We start from the raw sequence: 16,518 nt of genomic DNA, 5'->3' as shown, positions 1-16,518 counted from the left end.
ACAGATGGAAAGTACTCATTTAGTATCTCTCCTCCGACTTTAGCACAAATTCCCTCCTGTATAAGGCGGCACGGCGGCACAGCGGTGGAGTTGCTATCATACACCGCTTGCAATGCCGGAGACCTGGGTTCAATCCCCACTACAAGTGCTGTCTGCACGGTGTTTGTACGTTCTCCCCGTGACCACGTGGGTTTTCTCCAAGATCTCCGGTTTCCTCCCACACTCGAAAGACGTACAGGTTTGTAGGTTAATTGGCTTGGGTTTGTATACTTGGTATAAGTGTAAATTGTCCCTGGTATGTTATAGTGTTAATGTGTGGGGATTGCTGGTCTGCGCAGACTCGGTGGGCCAAAGGTCCTGTTTCCGCACTGTATCTAAACTAAACTAATCCTTGAATGGTTCTACCTTCTCCTCTTGTTTCTAACGTAGGTATAAAAAGCTTTAGGATTTTCCTTAATCCGACTTGCCAAAACCATTTTCTGGACCCTTATGGCCTTTCTAATTGCTCACTTGAATTCTTTCCTCCTTTCTTTATATTCCTCAAAGGCCCTGTCACTTCCTCATAAACTTTGCACGCGCTTCCTTTTTCATTTTGACCAAATGTACAACTTCTTGGGTCATCTAGGGTTCCATTATTTTGCCATCCTTCTCCCTGATGAAGCAATATATTTCCAAGTCAGCACGATATGTGCCACACAGAGGAATCTTCGAGTGGTGGTGTACCTAGGAGCTGCTGCCCTCGACTTTCCTGGTGGCAAAGATCACACATCTATGAGGATTTGACCTAATGTACTTCCCATTATAGGTCCTCCCTGGGTTATGAACACCCAACTTGTGGACAGCTCATAAATACCTGCAGACAAGTATTTGGGAGGCTGGGAGGCATGGATTTGCCAGATGCTGCAGGGCTGCATCTTGTGGCATGTGGGAACTTGGCTCGCAACAATATCTGAATGGCTGAGTTAAATGCCCTGGTTCAGCTCCAGGGTGGTTTGGTTGTGCTATGTTAATATCTTGCCAGGCCCTGCACTTTCGATTTGTGAACTTTTATGGTTGCAACCAGTGCTCAGACCCCTGCTGTAACCTAGGTAGGACCTGTAGATGGACACAAAATGCTGAAGTAACTCAGCAGGTCAGGCAGCATCTCCGGAGAGAAGGAATGTGTGTCTTTTCGGGTCGAGACCTTTCTTCAGACCTGTATCTTTGTTTTGCATCCTGCTCGACCCGGCATTTTTAGGAATCCAAGTGTTTCTCTCCAGACTAATACGACAAGTGCTAATTGCTTTGGGCCCTATTTCCATTTTGTTATGATCTGTGGAAAACTGCTGAGCTCAGCGGAATATAACACAGACCAGCCAACTGCTTCATCCATCCTCAGTAATTCCTTTAAATCTCTGGTTATACAAAAACAACAACCACGTCAAGACTCCAGCACAGTGATCAAAGTAACCAAGAATCAAGCAGATGGAAATACAAGAAATCAGCAAGTTATTCAGAACACCATTCGAGACAAGTGAAAATTGATGAGGTTTCACACTCAAGTGTCATTTGATTACAGAATTGAATACAGACTTCCTTGAGAAACAAGGAAGTGCAGTTGCTGGTTTACAATGTAAGACCAAGTATTAGAGTAACTCAGCGGGTCAGGCAGCATTGCCGGGGTACATGGATAGGTGATTTCCCCGGTGTGGACGATTTTTCAGACTAATTGTGGTGGGGGGGGGGGGGGAGATGAAGGTGGTGGGGTTTTTGGTTACCAACCTGAAATTGGAGAATTCGATGTTCATACTGTTGGGTTGTAAGCTACCCAAGCAGAATATGTGCTGTTCCGCCAGTTTGCGTGTGGCCTCGATCTGGCAATGGAGGAGCTTGGACTATCTCTGATATTTCTTTCCCTATTCCTGATCTCTTTGTCTCCATTACAGGGGACAGAATAATGCCTGACATCCACTACAAACTGACCGACCCACATTTATCTGGACTACACCTCCTCACACCCTGACTCTTGCAAAGGCACCTATTAGAGGCTTTCCATTCTAGGACACCCGAGTTGTCCTCTTTCTGCAGTAAACTTGGTTTCCTCCCTGCTGTCACGGATGGATCACTCAACCTGGCTCTGTGTCCAGGTGTTTTGCTCTCGCTTCCCCTCCCCCCACACGGAACAAGGATAGAATTCCCCTCGTCCTCACCTTTCACCCCATCAGGCTCCGAGACCCTTCTTCAGACTATATCTCTCGTTTCCCTTTCCCATGACTTTCAGTCTGAAGAAGGGTCTTGACCCGAAACGTCACCTATTCCTTCTCTCCAGAGATGCTGCCTGTCCCCCTGAGTCACTCCAACATTTTGTGTCTATCTTTGGTGTAAACCAGTATCTGAGGTTCCTTCCTACACATTAAAAATGTACGTTCTATGTTCAAACATGTCAGCTAATAATGGTATGTTGTATTCAAGTATTTGACATACCTTCCATTCTCCTTCTTCCATGCAGTCATCTAATATAAGATTCTTGATCTCTGCAAGAATATAAATTTTAAAAGTTCAAATGAAAACATAATGCATGAGTTAGGTTCTTGATCCCAGCATTCCACTAGTATTTAGTTTAGTTTAGTTTAGTTTAGCAATACAGCGTGGAAACAGGCCCTTCGGCCCACCGAGTCCGCACCGACCAGCGATCCCCGCACATTAACACTAACCTACTATTAGGGACAATTTACGCAAACACCAAGCCAATTAACCTACAATATACCTGTATGTCTTTGGAGTGTGGGAGGCAACCAAAGATCTCGGAGACAACCCACGCAATCACGGGGAGAACGTACAAACCCCGTACAGACTGCACCCGTGGTCGGGATTGAACCTGGATCTCCGACGCTGCAAGCGCTGTAAGGCAGCAACTGTACCGCTGCGCCACCGTGCCGCCCATATATTTCATATATTTAAATATTTACAGATAGTTTTATAAATCAGAATTCCAAAGATATCTTGTAATACTGCCTAGTTTAGTTTAGTTTTGCGATATAGCATGGAAACAGACCCTTTAGCTCACCGATTGTCCTTAGTGCATAGGCTAGAACTAGTCCGGTAGAACTAGGTGATTGCTGGTTGCTGCAGACTCAGTGGGCTGAAGGGCCCGTTTCCTTGCTATATCCCCAAACAAAAACGAAATAATAATGCACTGTAACCTTGCACCTTCAAAAACTAAATAATAATGCACCTTCTAACTACAACTAAAACCACCACAAAAAAAATGAACACACTATTTCTAAGAATATTACTCTCATCATTAACATCAATGTTCACTTCTTAATTAATGACAATGGTGCTTTTAAAAGAAAATGTGAATACCTCCCTCCAAACCAGCTATGCACAAAAAAGAATCAGCTGGAAATTACATATTTAGATTCAAAACCAATTAAGCAGAGTCCAAGGCAAGTCAAAACACTTTCTGAGAATCCACAAGGACAAGACAGTTGACTCATTTCTCAAAGCATAATTTTACTTTTAATAATCTTTTAATCCAAGTGGAAATACAACGTGGGATTTGACTCAATGCATTTCATAAATTGACAACATCCGCAGAATAGAAAGAATAGTAAACCAAGCTGTCTTTACAATGTCTTTGCCCATCAGACATTGTCGATTCAATAAAGCTGGTACATAAAAACCTCACTCCACCAAATTTGTGATAATGGCCAAAACAAAGTTCCAAAAAGTGATATTATCCAACATATACAAAAATATCTGATATCACTGAAATTCTCAATGTGGGATGATATGGCAAGTGTGAAAAGGAATGCACATCGCAGTTCTGTGTGCAAAAAGTGTGATTCAGGAGCAATAATCTGTAGATAGTAGAATATGGATATGCTTTGGGCTCACAAATAAATTGGTCAACTGGAAGGTAAGACCTATAAAATGATTGGATGTAAATGACTAGTGTAATGCAGCACTGAGGAATGCTGTGATGGTGTGCATATGTGGCACATCTTGTGGATCAGCCTGCCATGAGGAATCTTATCGAGTGTCTTGCTAAAATACGTGCAGACAACATCCATTGCTCTACCCTTATCAATCACCTTTATCACTGTCTCTAAAAACTCTATTACATCAGTAAGACATCACCTGCCATGGATAGTCATTACGACAGCCTGCATATCCATGTGCCCATCAAAAAGCATCTTAAATACCACTATTGCATCAACCTCCACCACCAGCGTATCCAGACACTCACCACTAGGGGTGCCAACTATAGCACTCTCAAATACGGGACAAGGTGACGTCACCGTCCGGCGCCCCACGTGACCTCACCCAGCCAGCCACTGACCTCACCCAGCCGCTCCACCAATGGCGGCCGTCCGGGCCGGGAGGTGGGTTGCTACGCAACCTCTGTTAGGCGGCGTCCGGGCCTCCGGCCTCCACTGTCCCGACCTCCGGAAGGTAGGCACAGATTTTAACTGCAGATTGTATCTGCAGTTTTTTTCCTACCTACACTGTCGGGGCCTACAGCATCTGGGCCTAATACGGGACAAGGGCGGTCCCGTATGGGACAAGCCAACTTAGCCTAAAATACGGGATGTCCCGGCTAATACGGGACAGTTGGCAATCCTACTCACCACCCAGTTTAAAAAACTTACCCCGTATATCTCCTTTAAAATGTCCTCCTCTCACCTTAAAGCTATGCACTCTAGTTCTTGAAATTTCCACGCTGGGAAAAAGGTTCTGGCTGTCTACCTTATCTATGCCTCTCATAACTTTATTTACATCTATTCAGTCTCCCTTTAACCTCCGCCTTTCCAGGGAAAATAATCAAAGTTTGTCCAAACTCTCCTGGTAGCTAATACCCCCTAATTCAGGCAGCAACTGGGTAAACCTCTACTGCGCTCTCTTCAAACCCCCTTTGACAGGGCAACCAGAACTGCACAGACAATGCATCGTAAATTCCTGACTCTTACTCAATGCCCAGACCAATGAAAATGTGCGTACCATATGCCTTCTTTCTCACTCTAGCTACTTGTGATGACACTCTCAGGAGCTATGGACCTGGACCCCCAGATCCTTCTGCACATCAATGCTGTTGAGGATCTTGCCATCAAAAGTACAATTGAAGTACAAGGAACGATTGATGGAATTTAATACAGAAAAGTGTGAGGTGTTGCATTTTCGGAAGTCTAACATTGGCAGGACCTACACAGTGAATGCCAGGGGTCTGGTGAGTGTTGTAGAGCAGAGGGATCTCGGAGTGCAGGTACATACGGTGCCCTCCATAATGTTTGGGACAAAGACCCATCATCTATTTATTTGCCTCTGCACGCCATAATTTAAGATTTGTAATAGAAAAAAATCACATGTGGTTAAAGTGCACATTGTCAGATTTTTTTAAAGGCCATTTTTATACATTTTGGTTTCACCATGTAGAAATTACAGCTGTGTTTATACATAGTCCCCCGCATTTCAGGGCACCATAATGTTTGGGACACATGGCTTCACAGTGTTTGTAATTGCTCAGGTGTGTTTAAATGCCACCTTAACACAGGTATAAGAGAGCTCTCAGCACCTAGTCTTTCCTCCAGTCTTTTCATTTGGAAACTTTTATTGCTATTTATCAACATGAGGACCAACGTTGTGCCAATGAAAGTCAAATAAGCCATTATTAGACTGAGAAACAAGAATGAAACTGTTAGAGACATCAGCCAAACCTCAGGCTTACCAAAATCAACAGTTTGGAACATCATTAAGAAGAGAGCACTGGTGAGCTTACTAATCGCAAAGGGACTGGCAGGCCAAGGAAGACCTCCAGCTGATGACAGAAGAATTCTCTCTATAATAAAGAAAAATCTCCAAACACCTGTCTGACGGATCAGAAACACTCTTCAGGAGTCAGGTGTTGATTTGTCAATGACCACTGTCCGCAGAAGACTTTATGAACAAAAATAAAGAGGCTACACTGCAAGATGCAAACCACTGGTTAGCCGCAAAAATAGGATGGCCAGGTTACAGTTTGCCAAGAAGTACTTAAAAGAGCAACCACAGTTCTGGAAAAAGGTCTTGTGGATAGATGAGACGAAGATGAACTTATATCAGAGTGATGGCAAGAGCAAAGTATGGAGGAGAGAAGGAACTGCCCAAGATCCAAAGCAAACCACTTCATCTGCGAAACACAGTGGTGGGGGTGTTATGGCCTGGGCATGTATGGCTGCTGAAGGTACTGGCTCACTTATCTTCATTGATGATACAACTGCTGATGGTAGTAGCATAATGAATTCTGAAGTGTATAGACACATCCTATCTGCTCAAGGTCAAACAAATGCCTCAAAACTCATTGGCCGACGGTTTATTCAACAGCAAGAGAATGATCCCAAACATACTGCTAAAGCAACAAAGGAGTTTTTGAAAGCTAAAAAAATGGTCAATTTTTGAGTGGCCAAGTCAATTACCCGATCTGAACCCAATTGAGCATGCCTTTTATATGCTGAAGAGAAAACTGAAGGGCACCAGCCCCCCAAACAAGCAGAAGCTAAAGATGGCTGCAATACAGGCCTGGCAGAGCATCACCAGAGAAGACACCCAGCAATTGGTGATGTCCATGAATCGCAGACTTCAAGCAGTCATTGCATGCAAATGATATGCAACAAAATACTAAACATTTTTGCCGATACATCTGATCTTAGCAGGATAATAAGGAATGTGTAATAATCAGTTTTTGCAGGCAATTCGTTTTTTTTTAACATTGGTTTAGTTTAGTTTAGAGATACTATGCGGCAACAGGTTCTATGCCCCACTGATTCCGCACTGACCAACGATCCCCACACATTAACACTACTCTACGCACAGGAGGGACAATTTTACATTTACACCAAGCCAATTAACCTACAAACCTGCACGTCTTTGGAATCTGGGAGGAAACCGATGATCTCACGAAAAAACCCACGCGGTCACGGGGGGGGGTTGGGGGGGGGGGACCGTACAAACTCCGTAGAGACTGCACCCATAGTCAGGATCGAACTCGGGTTCTGGCAGAGTAAGGCAGCAGCTCCACCACTGCGCCACCATGCCGCCCTTCACTGCTGCACCTACCCTGGTGAACTATTACAAGCTCAGATTCATTGAACTCTTCTTTCAAATTTCTCAACCTCTCTCCTCGTATAATGCTACAACGCCACCTTCCAATTACATAAGAATGTAGTGGAGGTCTTCTGAAATTCCATTCAGGATTTCTCAAAGCAGCAGCACAGTTGGATAAAGTGGTTAAGAATATGGGATACTCAAATTTCATCAGCCAGGGCACAGAATACAAGAATAAGGAGTTTATGACACAACTAATAACATCTTCAGTTAAGCCACAGGTACAGTACTGTGTGCAGTTCTAGTTGCTATACTATTGATTGATTGATTGAAGGATACAGCATGAAAACAGGCTCTTGGACCAAGTCCACAAGTCTGGATCATCCGTTCACACTATTTCCATGTTATCCTCGTTCATGAATTCATGATCATAAGTGATAGGAGCAGAATTAGGCCATTTAGCCCATCAAGTCTACTCCGCCATTCAATCGAGGCTGATCTATCTTTCCTTCTTAACCCTATTCTCCTGCCTTCTCCCCATACCCCCTGACACCTGCACTAATCAAGAATCTTTCTATCTCTGCCTTAAAGATATCCATTGACTTGGGCTCCACAGCCTTCCTACTTTCAAATCAACTTGTTACACACTTGGGCCAATCTACGGAGGCCTTAACATATAAGCCTGCACTTTTTTTTAGGATGTGTGCGGAAACTGAAGCATCCAGAGGAAACACACACAGTCACAGGGAGAACATGTAAACTCCACGCTGACAGAACCCGAGGTCAGGATCCAACCCGGGTCTCTGTAAGGCAGCTGTGCGATCTTGGAAGGATGTCATCGCACTGGAGAGCCTGCACAGAAGATTCACAATGTTGCCTGGGATGGATTGTTGTGAGGAAAGACGAGATAAGCTGGATTTATTTTCTTTCAAAAGAGACGGCACAGAGGAGGAAGGGAACACACGTGTAGTGGTCTGAGTGAGGTATGTAAAATTACACAGCGCACAAGTGAAGTAGATAGTGAGAAATGTTTCCTCTTTGCATTGGTGTCTATAACCAGATGGCCATAGGTAAGAGATGGAAGATTTAGGGGGAATTTGATTAAGATTTTTTTTCATCAAGAAGGTGATTGGAACACATCATTTTTGGGTATGGTGGAGGTAGGTACTCTCACATTCAAGTATTAGATGAGTATTTAGTTTGATATATTGTATCGCATACGAAGGTACAGTGAAATGCTTTAAGTTGTGTGCTAACCAGTCAGCGGAAAGACAATACATGATTACAATCGAGCCATTCAGTGTACAGCTACATGATGAGGGATTAACGTTTGGTGCAAGATAAAGCCATTAAAGCCCAATCAAAGGTAGTCCGAGGGTCTCCAATGAGGTAGATAGTAGTTCAAGACTGCTCTATAGTTGTGGTAGAATGGTTCAGTTGTCTGATAATTGAAACATCCTGACATAGAAGGCTCCATGCTGAGTGCTGAGTAATGGGATTACTGTACTTAATAGTCAAAATAGACATGGTACACCAAATAACCTGTTTCTGTGCTATGTCATAAGTGATGGGTGCAGAATTCGGCCATTCGGCCCATCAAGTCTACTCCACCATTCAATCATGGCTGATCTGTCTCTCCCTCCTAACCCCATTCTTCTGCCCTCCCCACAGCCCCTGACACCTGTACTGATCAAGAATCCATCTATCTCTGCCTTATAATGGTGTAATGTTCTCCAGAATCTCACAAGAGTCTAGACTAGCTGTCTTCCTGCTTTGTGGAACGTAAACACAGCACGGCGTGGACTATCCCGGCTTGTCTGTGTCTGTGTCTGTGTCTGTGCACAACACCACCAGTGTTGGAAGGCTGGAGGACGTTTCCAGCCTCTAATTCAACACCGGGCCTACTGTCACCCGAGCTACTGAGAACTGCAATGTGAGCATAGGCCAAGCAATAGCCGCTCGCTGCTTGAGCCTGGACTAAACTTTACAATGGACTGCAGGGAAGGACTTGCTCCGGGCTTGTACTCTGCGCTTGCGTGCACCACACAAACCAACCCCGGTCAAATGCAAAGCCACCATTAACACGCCGAGGATTTCCAGCATTGATCGGAGTTATAATATTACGGGAGTCGATGGGATTAGCAATTATGATGATTCTCACTGAGATATGGTGAGAACTTGGCGTTGGGTTAGTCGATCATTCAGATGGTTATTTTAATCGGCTGTCCCCCACTTCCCCCTTCTTTAAAAGCCACCATTTACTATCTTCAACTAGCTAAACAGTCCCACCCAGCTGCACGACGCGGATTTGAGTCAAGGGCGAAAAGCCCGACATGTTTTGCGGATCTCCGCGCCGCGACCTGTTGCTTTGCCTTTGCCCTTGTGCTGTTGCCCCGTCCCGGGACAGTGCGGACCGCGGCTGGGGAGGGCAAGTAGCGGCGGGGCGGGCACACACACACACCACAACTTACTTTGCCACACCACTATCTTCAGACTGTAGCCCGCAGTTGCCATCTTTACTCTTCCGGAAAACTCCTCGGGTGACGCACGTTTACTCAGCGAATCGGCAGACTTCAGTCAGGCGGGCGGGCAGGCGGAGAGCTTTGAGAGATTGTTGTCACTGAATCCATAGGGCGGTGCATGCACCGCTCCACCAGCCCCAGAGAGAGCATCTACCGTGAGCACCGCTCCACCAGCCCCAGAGAGAGCATCTACCGTGAGCATTGATCCACCAGCCCCAGAGAGTGCATCTACAGTGAGCACTGATCCACTAGCTCCACTGAGTGCATCTACCGTGAGCACCGGTCCCACCAGCTCCAGAGAGTGCATCTACCGTGGGCACCGCTTCACCAGCCCCAGAGGAACTCAGTGCATACAATGATCCACCAGCCCCAGAGAGTGCATCTATAGTGAGCACCGCTCCACCAGCCCCAGAGCACTCAGTACATACAATGATCCACCAGCCCCAGAGAGTGCATCTATAGTGAGCACCGCTCCACCAGCCCCACAGCTCTCAGTGCATACAATGATCCACCAGCCCCAGAGAGTGCATCTACCGTGAGCACTGATCCACCAGCCCCAGAGAGTGCATCTACCGTGAGCAATGATCCACCAGCCCCACAGCTCTCAGTGCATACAATGATCCACCAGCCCCACAGAGGAAGGAACTGCAGATGCTTGTTTAAATCGAAGATAGACACAAAAAGCTGGAGTAACTCAGCGGGACAGGCGACATCTCTGGAGAGAAGGAATGAGTGACGTTTCGGGTCGAGACACCTTCTTCCAGCATTTTGTGTCAAGCTCCAGAGAGGGCATCTACAGTGAGCACCAGCTCCAAAGCACCCAGTGCATACACCGACCCAGCAATCCCAGAGAGTGCATCTGTGCATCCACAGATCCACCAGCTCCAGAGAGGACATCTATGCATACACCGATCCACCACCTCTAGAGAGGACATCTATGCATACACAGATCCACCAGCTCCAGTGAGGACATCTATGCATACACAGATCCACCAGCTCCAGAGAGGACATCTATGCATACACAGATCCACCAGCTCCAGAGAGGACATCTATGCATACACAGATCCACCAGCTCCAGAGAGGACATCTATGCATACACAGATCCACCAGCTCCAGAGAGGACATCTATGCATACACAGATCCACCAGCTCCAGAGAGGACATATATGCATACACAGATCCACCAGCTCCAGTGAGGACATCTATGCATACACAGATCCACCAGCTCCAGAGAGGACACCCAGTTTGAGCACCAAACAGCAGCCCAACTCGTCCATGCCGACGTTATTTTATAAATGGGCCAGTCCCATTTTCCTGCGTTTGGCCTATATCCCTCCAAACCATTCCTATCATGCTTGTACCTGTCTAAATGTATTTTTAAAGTCGCCATTGCACCCTCCTCCACAGGTTGGCAGAGAAGGCTGAGAGGTGACAGGTGGAATTCAGCATAGCAAAGTGTGGAGTGATGCATTTTAGTAGTAGGAATAAAAGTGTAGACTATTTTCTAAATGGGGAGAGAATTCACAAATCGGATGTACAAAGGGACTTGGGAATGCTGGTGCAGGATTCCCAAAAAGTTCATTTGCAAGTTGAATCGGTAACAAGGAAGGCAAATTTATTTCGAGAGGGCGACAATACAAAACCAGGGATGTAATGCTGAGGCGTTATAAGGCACTGGTCAGGCTGCATTTGGAGTACTGTGAGCAGTTTTGGGCCCCATAACTGAGGAAGGATGTGGTGGCTTTGGAGAGGCTCCAGAGGAGGTATACGAGAATGATCCCAGGAATGATCAGGTTAACATATGATGAGCGTTTGACGGCACTGGGCCTGTACTCGCTGGAGTTTAGAAGGATGAGAGGGGGTCCCTCATTGCAACTTACCAAAATGGTAAAAGCCTGGATAGAGTGAATGCAGAGAGGATATTTCCACCAGTGGGAGAGTCTAGGACCAGAGAGCATAGCCTCACAACAAAAGGATGTACCTTTAGAAAGGAGGTGAGAAGGAATTTCTTTAGTCAGAGGATGGTGAATCTGTGCAATTCATTACCACAGACACCTGTGGAGGCCAAGTCAATGAATAGTTTTAAGGGGGAGATTGGCAGATTCTTCATTGGTAAGCATGTCAGCCGTTATGGGGCGAGGCTGGAGAATGTTAGGAGGGAGAGATAGATCAGCCATGATTAAATGGCGGAGTAGACTTGTTGGGCCGAATGTCTAATATTGCTCCTAGAATTTATGAACTTATGAAACTTTTTGGTTACAGAGTCATAGAGTCATACAGTGTGGAAACAGGCCCTTTCGCCCAACCTGCCCACCGGATGCCCCGTCTACACTAGTCCCACCTGCCTGCATTTGGTCCATATCCCTCTAAACCTATCCTATCCATGTACCTATATAAATGTTACTTAAACGTTGCAATTGTACCTGCCTCAGCTACCTCCTCTGGCCATATACCCACCAACCTTTGTGTAAAAAAAGTTACCCCTCCGGTTCCTATTAAATCTTTCCCCCCTCACCTTAAACCTATATCCTCTGGTTCTCAATTCCCCTACTTTGCGCAAAAGACACCTTGCGTTTACCTGATCAATTCCTCTCATGATTTTGTACTCCTGTATAACTATCCCTTTCTTGTTCCTCTGCTCCACCTATATAGCCTCACTAAATGAACTATTCATCTGACAACTGCCGTGACATCCTCCTTAACAAATAACGCAATCCTCCTCCTCTTTTACCCTCAGCCCTGTCTCTCCTGAAGCAACTGTACCTTGGAACATTGGAGCTGCCAGTCCTGCCCTTCTTTTAACAAGGTTTCTGCAACGGCTACAACGTCCCAGTCGCATGTACCTATCCATGACCTGTTAATTTGCTAACCCGTCAGGCATTTAAATAAGTGCAATTTAAACCAACATTCCTTCCTTGCTCTATCTTCAATTCCATACCACCCTACACTACCACCCTCTTTAATGTCTTCTGCAAACTTACTAATCATGCCTTTTACGTTCTGATCCAAATCATCGATATAGATGACAAACAACAACAACAAAAAAGTTGGTCACATCTTCAAAAAACTCAGTCAGATTAGTGAAACACAACCTCTCAGGTACTAACCGTGCTGACTATCACTAATCAGCCTTTGTTCTTCTAAATAAATGTATATCTTATCCATCAGAGTATGCTCTGGTAACTTTCTGACCACAGATGTTAGACTCACTGGCCTATAATCCCCAGACTTTTTCTTGCAGCCCTTTTTAAATAGAGACCCTACATTTGCCACCCTCCAGTTTTCTGGCACCTCACCCGTATTTAATGATGACTCGTAAATCTCGGCCAGGGCACCTGCAATCTTTTTTCTAACTTCCCACAGTGTCCTCGGGTCAGGCCTGGGAGATTTGTCTACCTTCATACGCATTTGGGTGTTCAGCACCTCCTCGCCCGTAATTCTGGCTGCCCTCAAGACACTTCCATTGACTGCCACACATTCCTCAATCCTCATGTGTTTCTCCTCAGTAAAAACAGAGAACTACTCTTTGAGATCTTTTCCCATCTCCTGTGGCTCCACATAGAGTTGACTGCTTTGATTCCTGAGCGGCCCTATTCTCTCTCTGGTTAGCCTCTTTTTCCTTAATGTATTTACAAAATCTCTTGGGGTTATTCATAATATTATCTGCCAGAGCTATCTCGTGCCCCTTTTTTGCCCTCCTGATTTCCTTCTTTAGCATGCTCCTCAGTTCCCAAAACATTAAAGGTTTCTTACAACAATTTTGTAGGGTTTACATGAGTCCACACTTGGATTAATATGAACAGTTTTAATCCTTCTAGCCAATATCTATATATTTTCTTTAATGGGAGTGCAATGAAGAATCACCTGATTTGTTATGGGAATATTGGCTCTGCCATTTCTCCAGTGTTTAGAAGGCTGACATTGAAAAATACAATATTTTTGGAGAACTTCGTAGAATAAACTTGGGAAAGGTGTTTTCCTCAGCTGAGGAATCTAGAACTGAGGAAAATCAGGGATAGGCCTTTTTAGGATTAAAATGAGGATTCAAATTTTTTGAATTCTCCACAATGAGTGGTGTTGAGTATCAATCATTGGTTGCATTTGAAACAGAGATCAATACATTTCTGGATCTGGAGATATGTCAGAAAAATTATGTTTGAGATAGGTCAGCCACCACCTTATTGAATGGGGGAGCAAGCTCAAAAAAATGAATGGTCCGCAACGTGCTCTAGACCTGTGCTCCAGAATTGATCATGCCATTGGCCAGGCTGTTATTGTATATCAAAAACACTGACATCTACCCGACAATGTGGAAACATTCCCCAGGTATGTGCTGTCCACAAGAAGCAGGACAAATCTAACCCGGCCAATTACCATCTCATTCGCCTTCATTGATCATCAGCAAAGGGATGTGCTGCATCATAGTTCAATCACATAGCACATGGTTAGCAATAACTTGTTTGCAGTAACTCAAATTGGGTTCAACCAAAGTCATTCAACTCTCAACATCATTTCAGCCTCAGGCCAATCATGGACAAAAGAAATGAACTCCAGAGGTGAAGTGAGAATAACTGCCCTTGATATTCAAGTCAGCATTTGATCAAGTATGGCACCAAGGAGCCCTGGCTAAACTAGAGTCAAGAGGAATCTGTGGAAAACCCTCAAAAAATGAAATGATGCCGAGCACAAAGAAAGATAGTTCTGATGGTTGGAGGTCAATTATCTCAACCACAGGACATCTCTGCAGGAGTTCATCAGGGTAAAATCCTCAGGCCTAAACATCTTCAGCTATTTCATCAAGGACTTTCCTTCAATCTTAATGTCAGAAGTAAGGGTCACTGATGATTGCAGTATTCAGTACCATTCATGACTCATCAGGCAATAAGGCAAACAACAACCAAATGCATCAAGACTTGGACAGTGTCCATCAAGAGAAAATCTAGCCATGAACCCCTGACATTCAAAGGCATTACCATCAATGAATTGTGTAGGAAGGACCTGCAGATGCTGGTTTAAACCGAAGAGAGACACAAAATGCTGGAGTAACTCAGCGGGAGAGGCAGCATCTTTGGAGAGAAAGAATGGGTGACGTTTCGGGTCAAGACCCTTCTTCAGACTAGTTAGGGATAAGGGAAACAAAAGATATAGACGGTGATGTGGAGAGATAACAATGAATGAAAGATATGCAAAAAAGTAACGATGATAAAAGAAATAGGCCATTGTTAGCTGTTTGTAGGGTAAAAATGAGAAGCGACTTGGGTGGGGGAGGGATAGAGAGAGAGGGAATGCCGGGGCTACCTGAAGTGAGAGAAATCAATATTCATACCCCTGGGCTGTAAGCTGCCCAAGCAAAATATAAAATGCTGTTCCTCCAATTTGTGTTTAGCCTCACTCTAACAATGGAGGAGACGGAAGACAGAAAGGTTTGTGTAGGAATGGGAAGGAGAATCCTACAGGGAACCTCTGTGGTGATGGGTGTTCCCCTTCCCCCTCTTTCAACCAGGTTACCCTGACCACACCACACCCATACAATAGTCCTCACACCCACCCCTCCTCTGAACACCCAACATCCCCCCACTAGATCTCGCCTTGGCCTTTGTCCACTCCCTGGACCTCTGACTGCAACCCCCACCCTCGTCGTGTCTTCATGATTCTCCCTGACCTCCCCCTTTCTGATATGGAACGGTCTGTCCTCAACAGAGGCCTTACCTTCCTTCCTCTCCGCCCCCACCTCAACGAGTTCCGGGTCCGCCATGACGTGGAGCTTTTCTTCCGTCGCCTCCGTGCCTTTTTCTATGGGAAGGAGTCCTCACCACCCAGTGATGACCCCTTCTCCCCTCTCTAGACCTCTTTATTTTTAACTGCTGGCGTGACATCAACCGTATCAACTTTTCCACTCCCCTTACCGACTCCAACCTCACCACTCTGAACCTACAGCCCTCCACTCACTGCAACAAACCTGACATTACAATCAAACCCACCGACAAGGGAGGTGCCGTACTCTGTGCATAGGGGAGAGGGTAGGGCCTAAGATGTCCTGGTTGGGTGGCCCCCTAGTCCTTACCTTCCACCCCATCCTCCGTCGCATACAACACATAATCTTCCGAAATATCCGTCACCTCCAACGGGATCCCACCACTAGCCACATTTCCCATCTCCACCCCTTTCCGCCTTCTGCAGAGACCATTCCTTCCGCAACTCCATGGTTAACTCATCCCTTCCTACCCAAACCACCCTTTCCCCAGGTACCTTCCCCTGCAACTGCAGAAGATGCAACACCTGTCACTATACCTCCTCCCTCCACATGTCCAGGGACCCCGACAATCCTTTCAAGTTAGGCAGAGGTTCACTTGCACCTCCTCCAACCTCATCTACTGTATCCGTTGTTCAAGATGTGGGCACTAATACTTTGGCGAGACCAAACGCAGACTGGGTGATCGTTTCGTTGAACACTTTCGCTCAGCCCACCTGAACCTACCTGATCTCCCGGTTGTTGGACACTTTAATTCTCCTTCCCATTCCTACACAGACCTTTCTGTCCTCAGTCTCCTCCATTGTCAGAGTGAGGCTAAATGCAAATTGGAAAAACAGCATCTCATATTTTGCTTGGACAGCTTACAGCCCAGTGGTGTGAATATTGATTTCTCTCACTTCAGGTAGCCCTGGGTATTCCCTCTCTCTCTATCCCTCCCCCACCCAAGTCGCACTAGCTTCACATTTTCAACCCACAAACAGCTTACAATGGCCGGTTTCCTTTATCATCGTTACTTTTTTGCATATCTTTCTTTCATTCATTGTTCTTCATCTCTCCACATCACCGTCTATACCTCTCGTCTGAAGAAGGGTCTCGACCCGAAACGTCACCCATTCCTTCTCTCCCGAGATGCTGCCTGACCTGCTGAGTTACTCCAGCATTTTGTGAATAAATCCTCTCG

General features: G+C 45.6%; 1 protein-coding gene across 1 annotated transcript in view; it reads right to left on the bottom strand.

The window, feature by feature from the left end:
* stxbp3 (syntaxin binding protein 3) overlaps window positions 1–9,712 on the bottom strand; it is a 62,675-nt gene extending 52,963 nt beyond the window's left edge. The window contains exons 1-2 of the mRNA XM_078408039.1: window positions 9,534–9,712; window positions 2,464–2,513 (exon numbers count right to left, since the gene is read on the bottom strand). Coding sequence (XP_078264165.1) covers window positions 2,464–2,513; window positions 9,534–9,576 — 93 coding nt within the window. The 5' untranslated portion in view covers window positions 9,577–9,712. The remainder of the gene's footprint in view (window positions 1–2,463; window positions 2,514–9,533) is intronic.
* Window positions 9,713–16,518: the final 6,806 nt, after the last annotated feature.

The sequence above is a fragment of the Rhinoraja longicauda genome, chromosome 11 (genome assembly GCF_053455715.1).
Source record: "Rhinoraja longicauda isolate Sanriku21f chromosome 11, sRhiLon1.1, whole genome shotgun sequence".
In the NCBI taxonomy this organism is placed as follows: Eukaryota; Metazoa; Chordata; class Chondrichthyes; order Rajiformes; family Arhynchobatidae; genus Rhinoraja; species Rhinoraja longicauda.
This window is presented reverse-complemented; position numbering and strand designations above follow the sequence as displayed.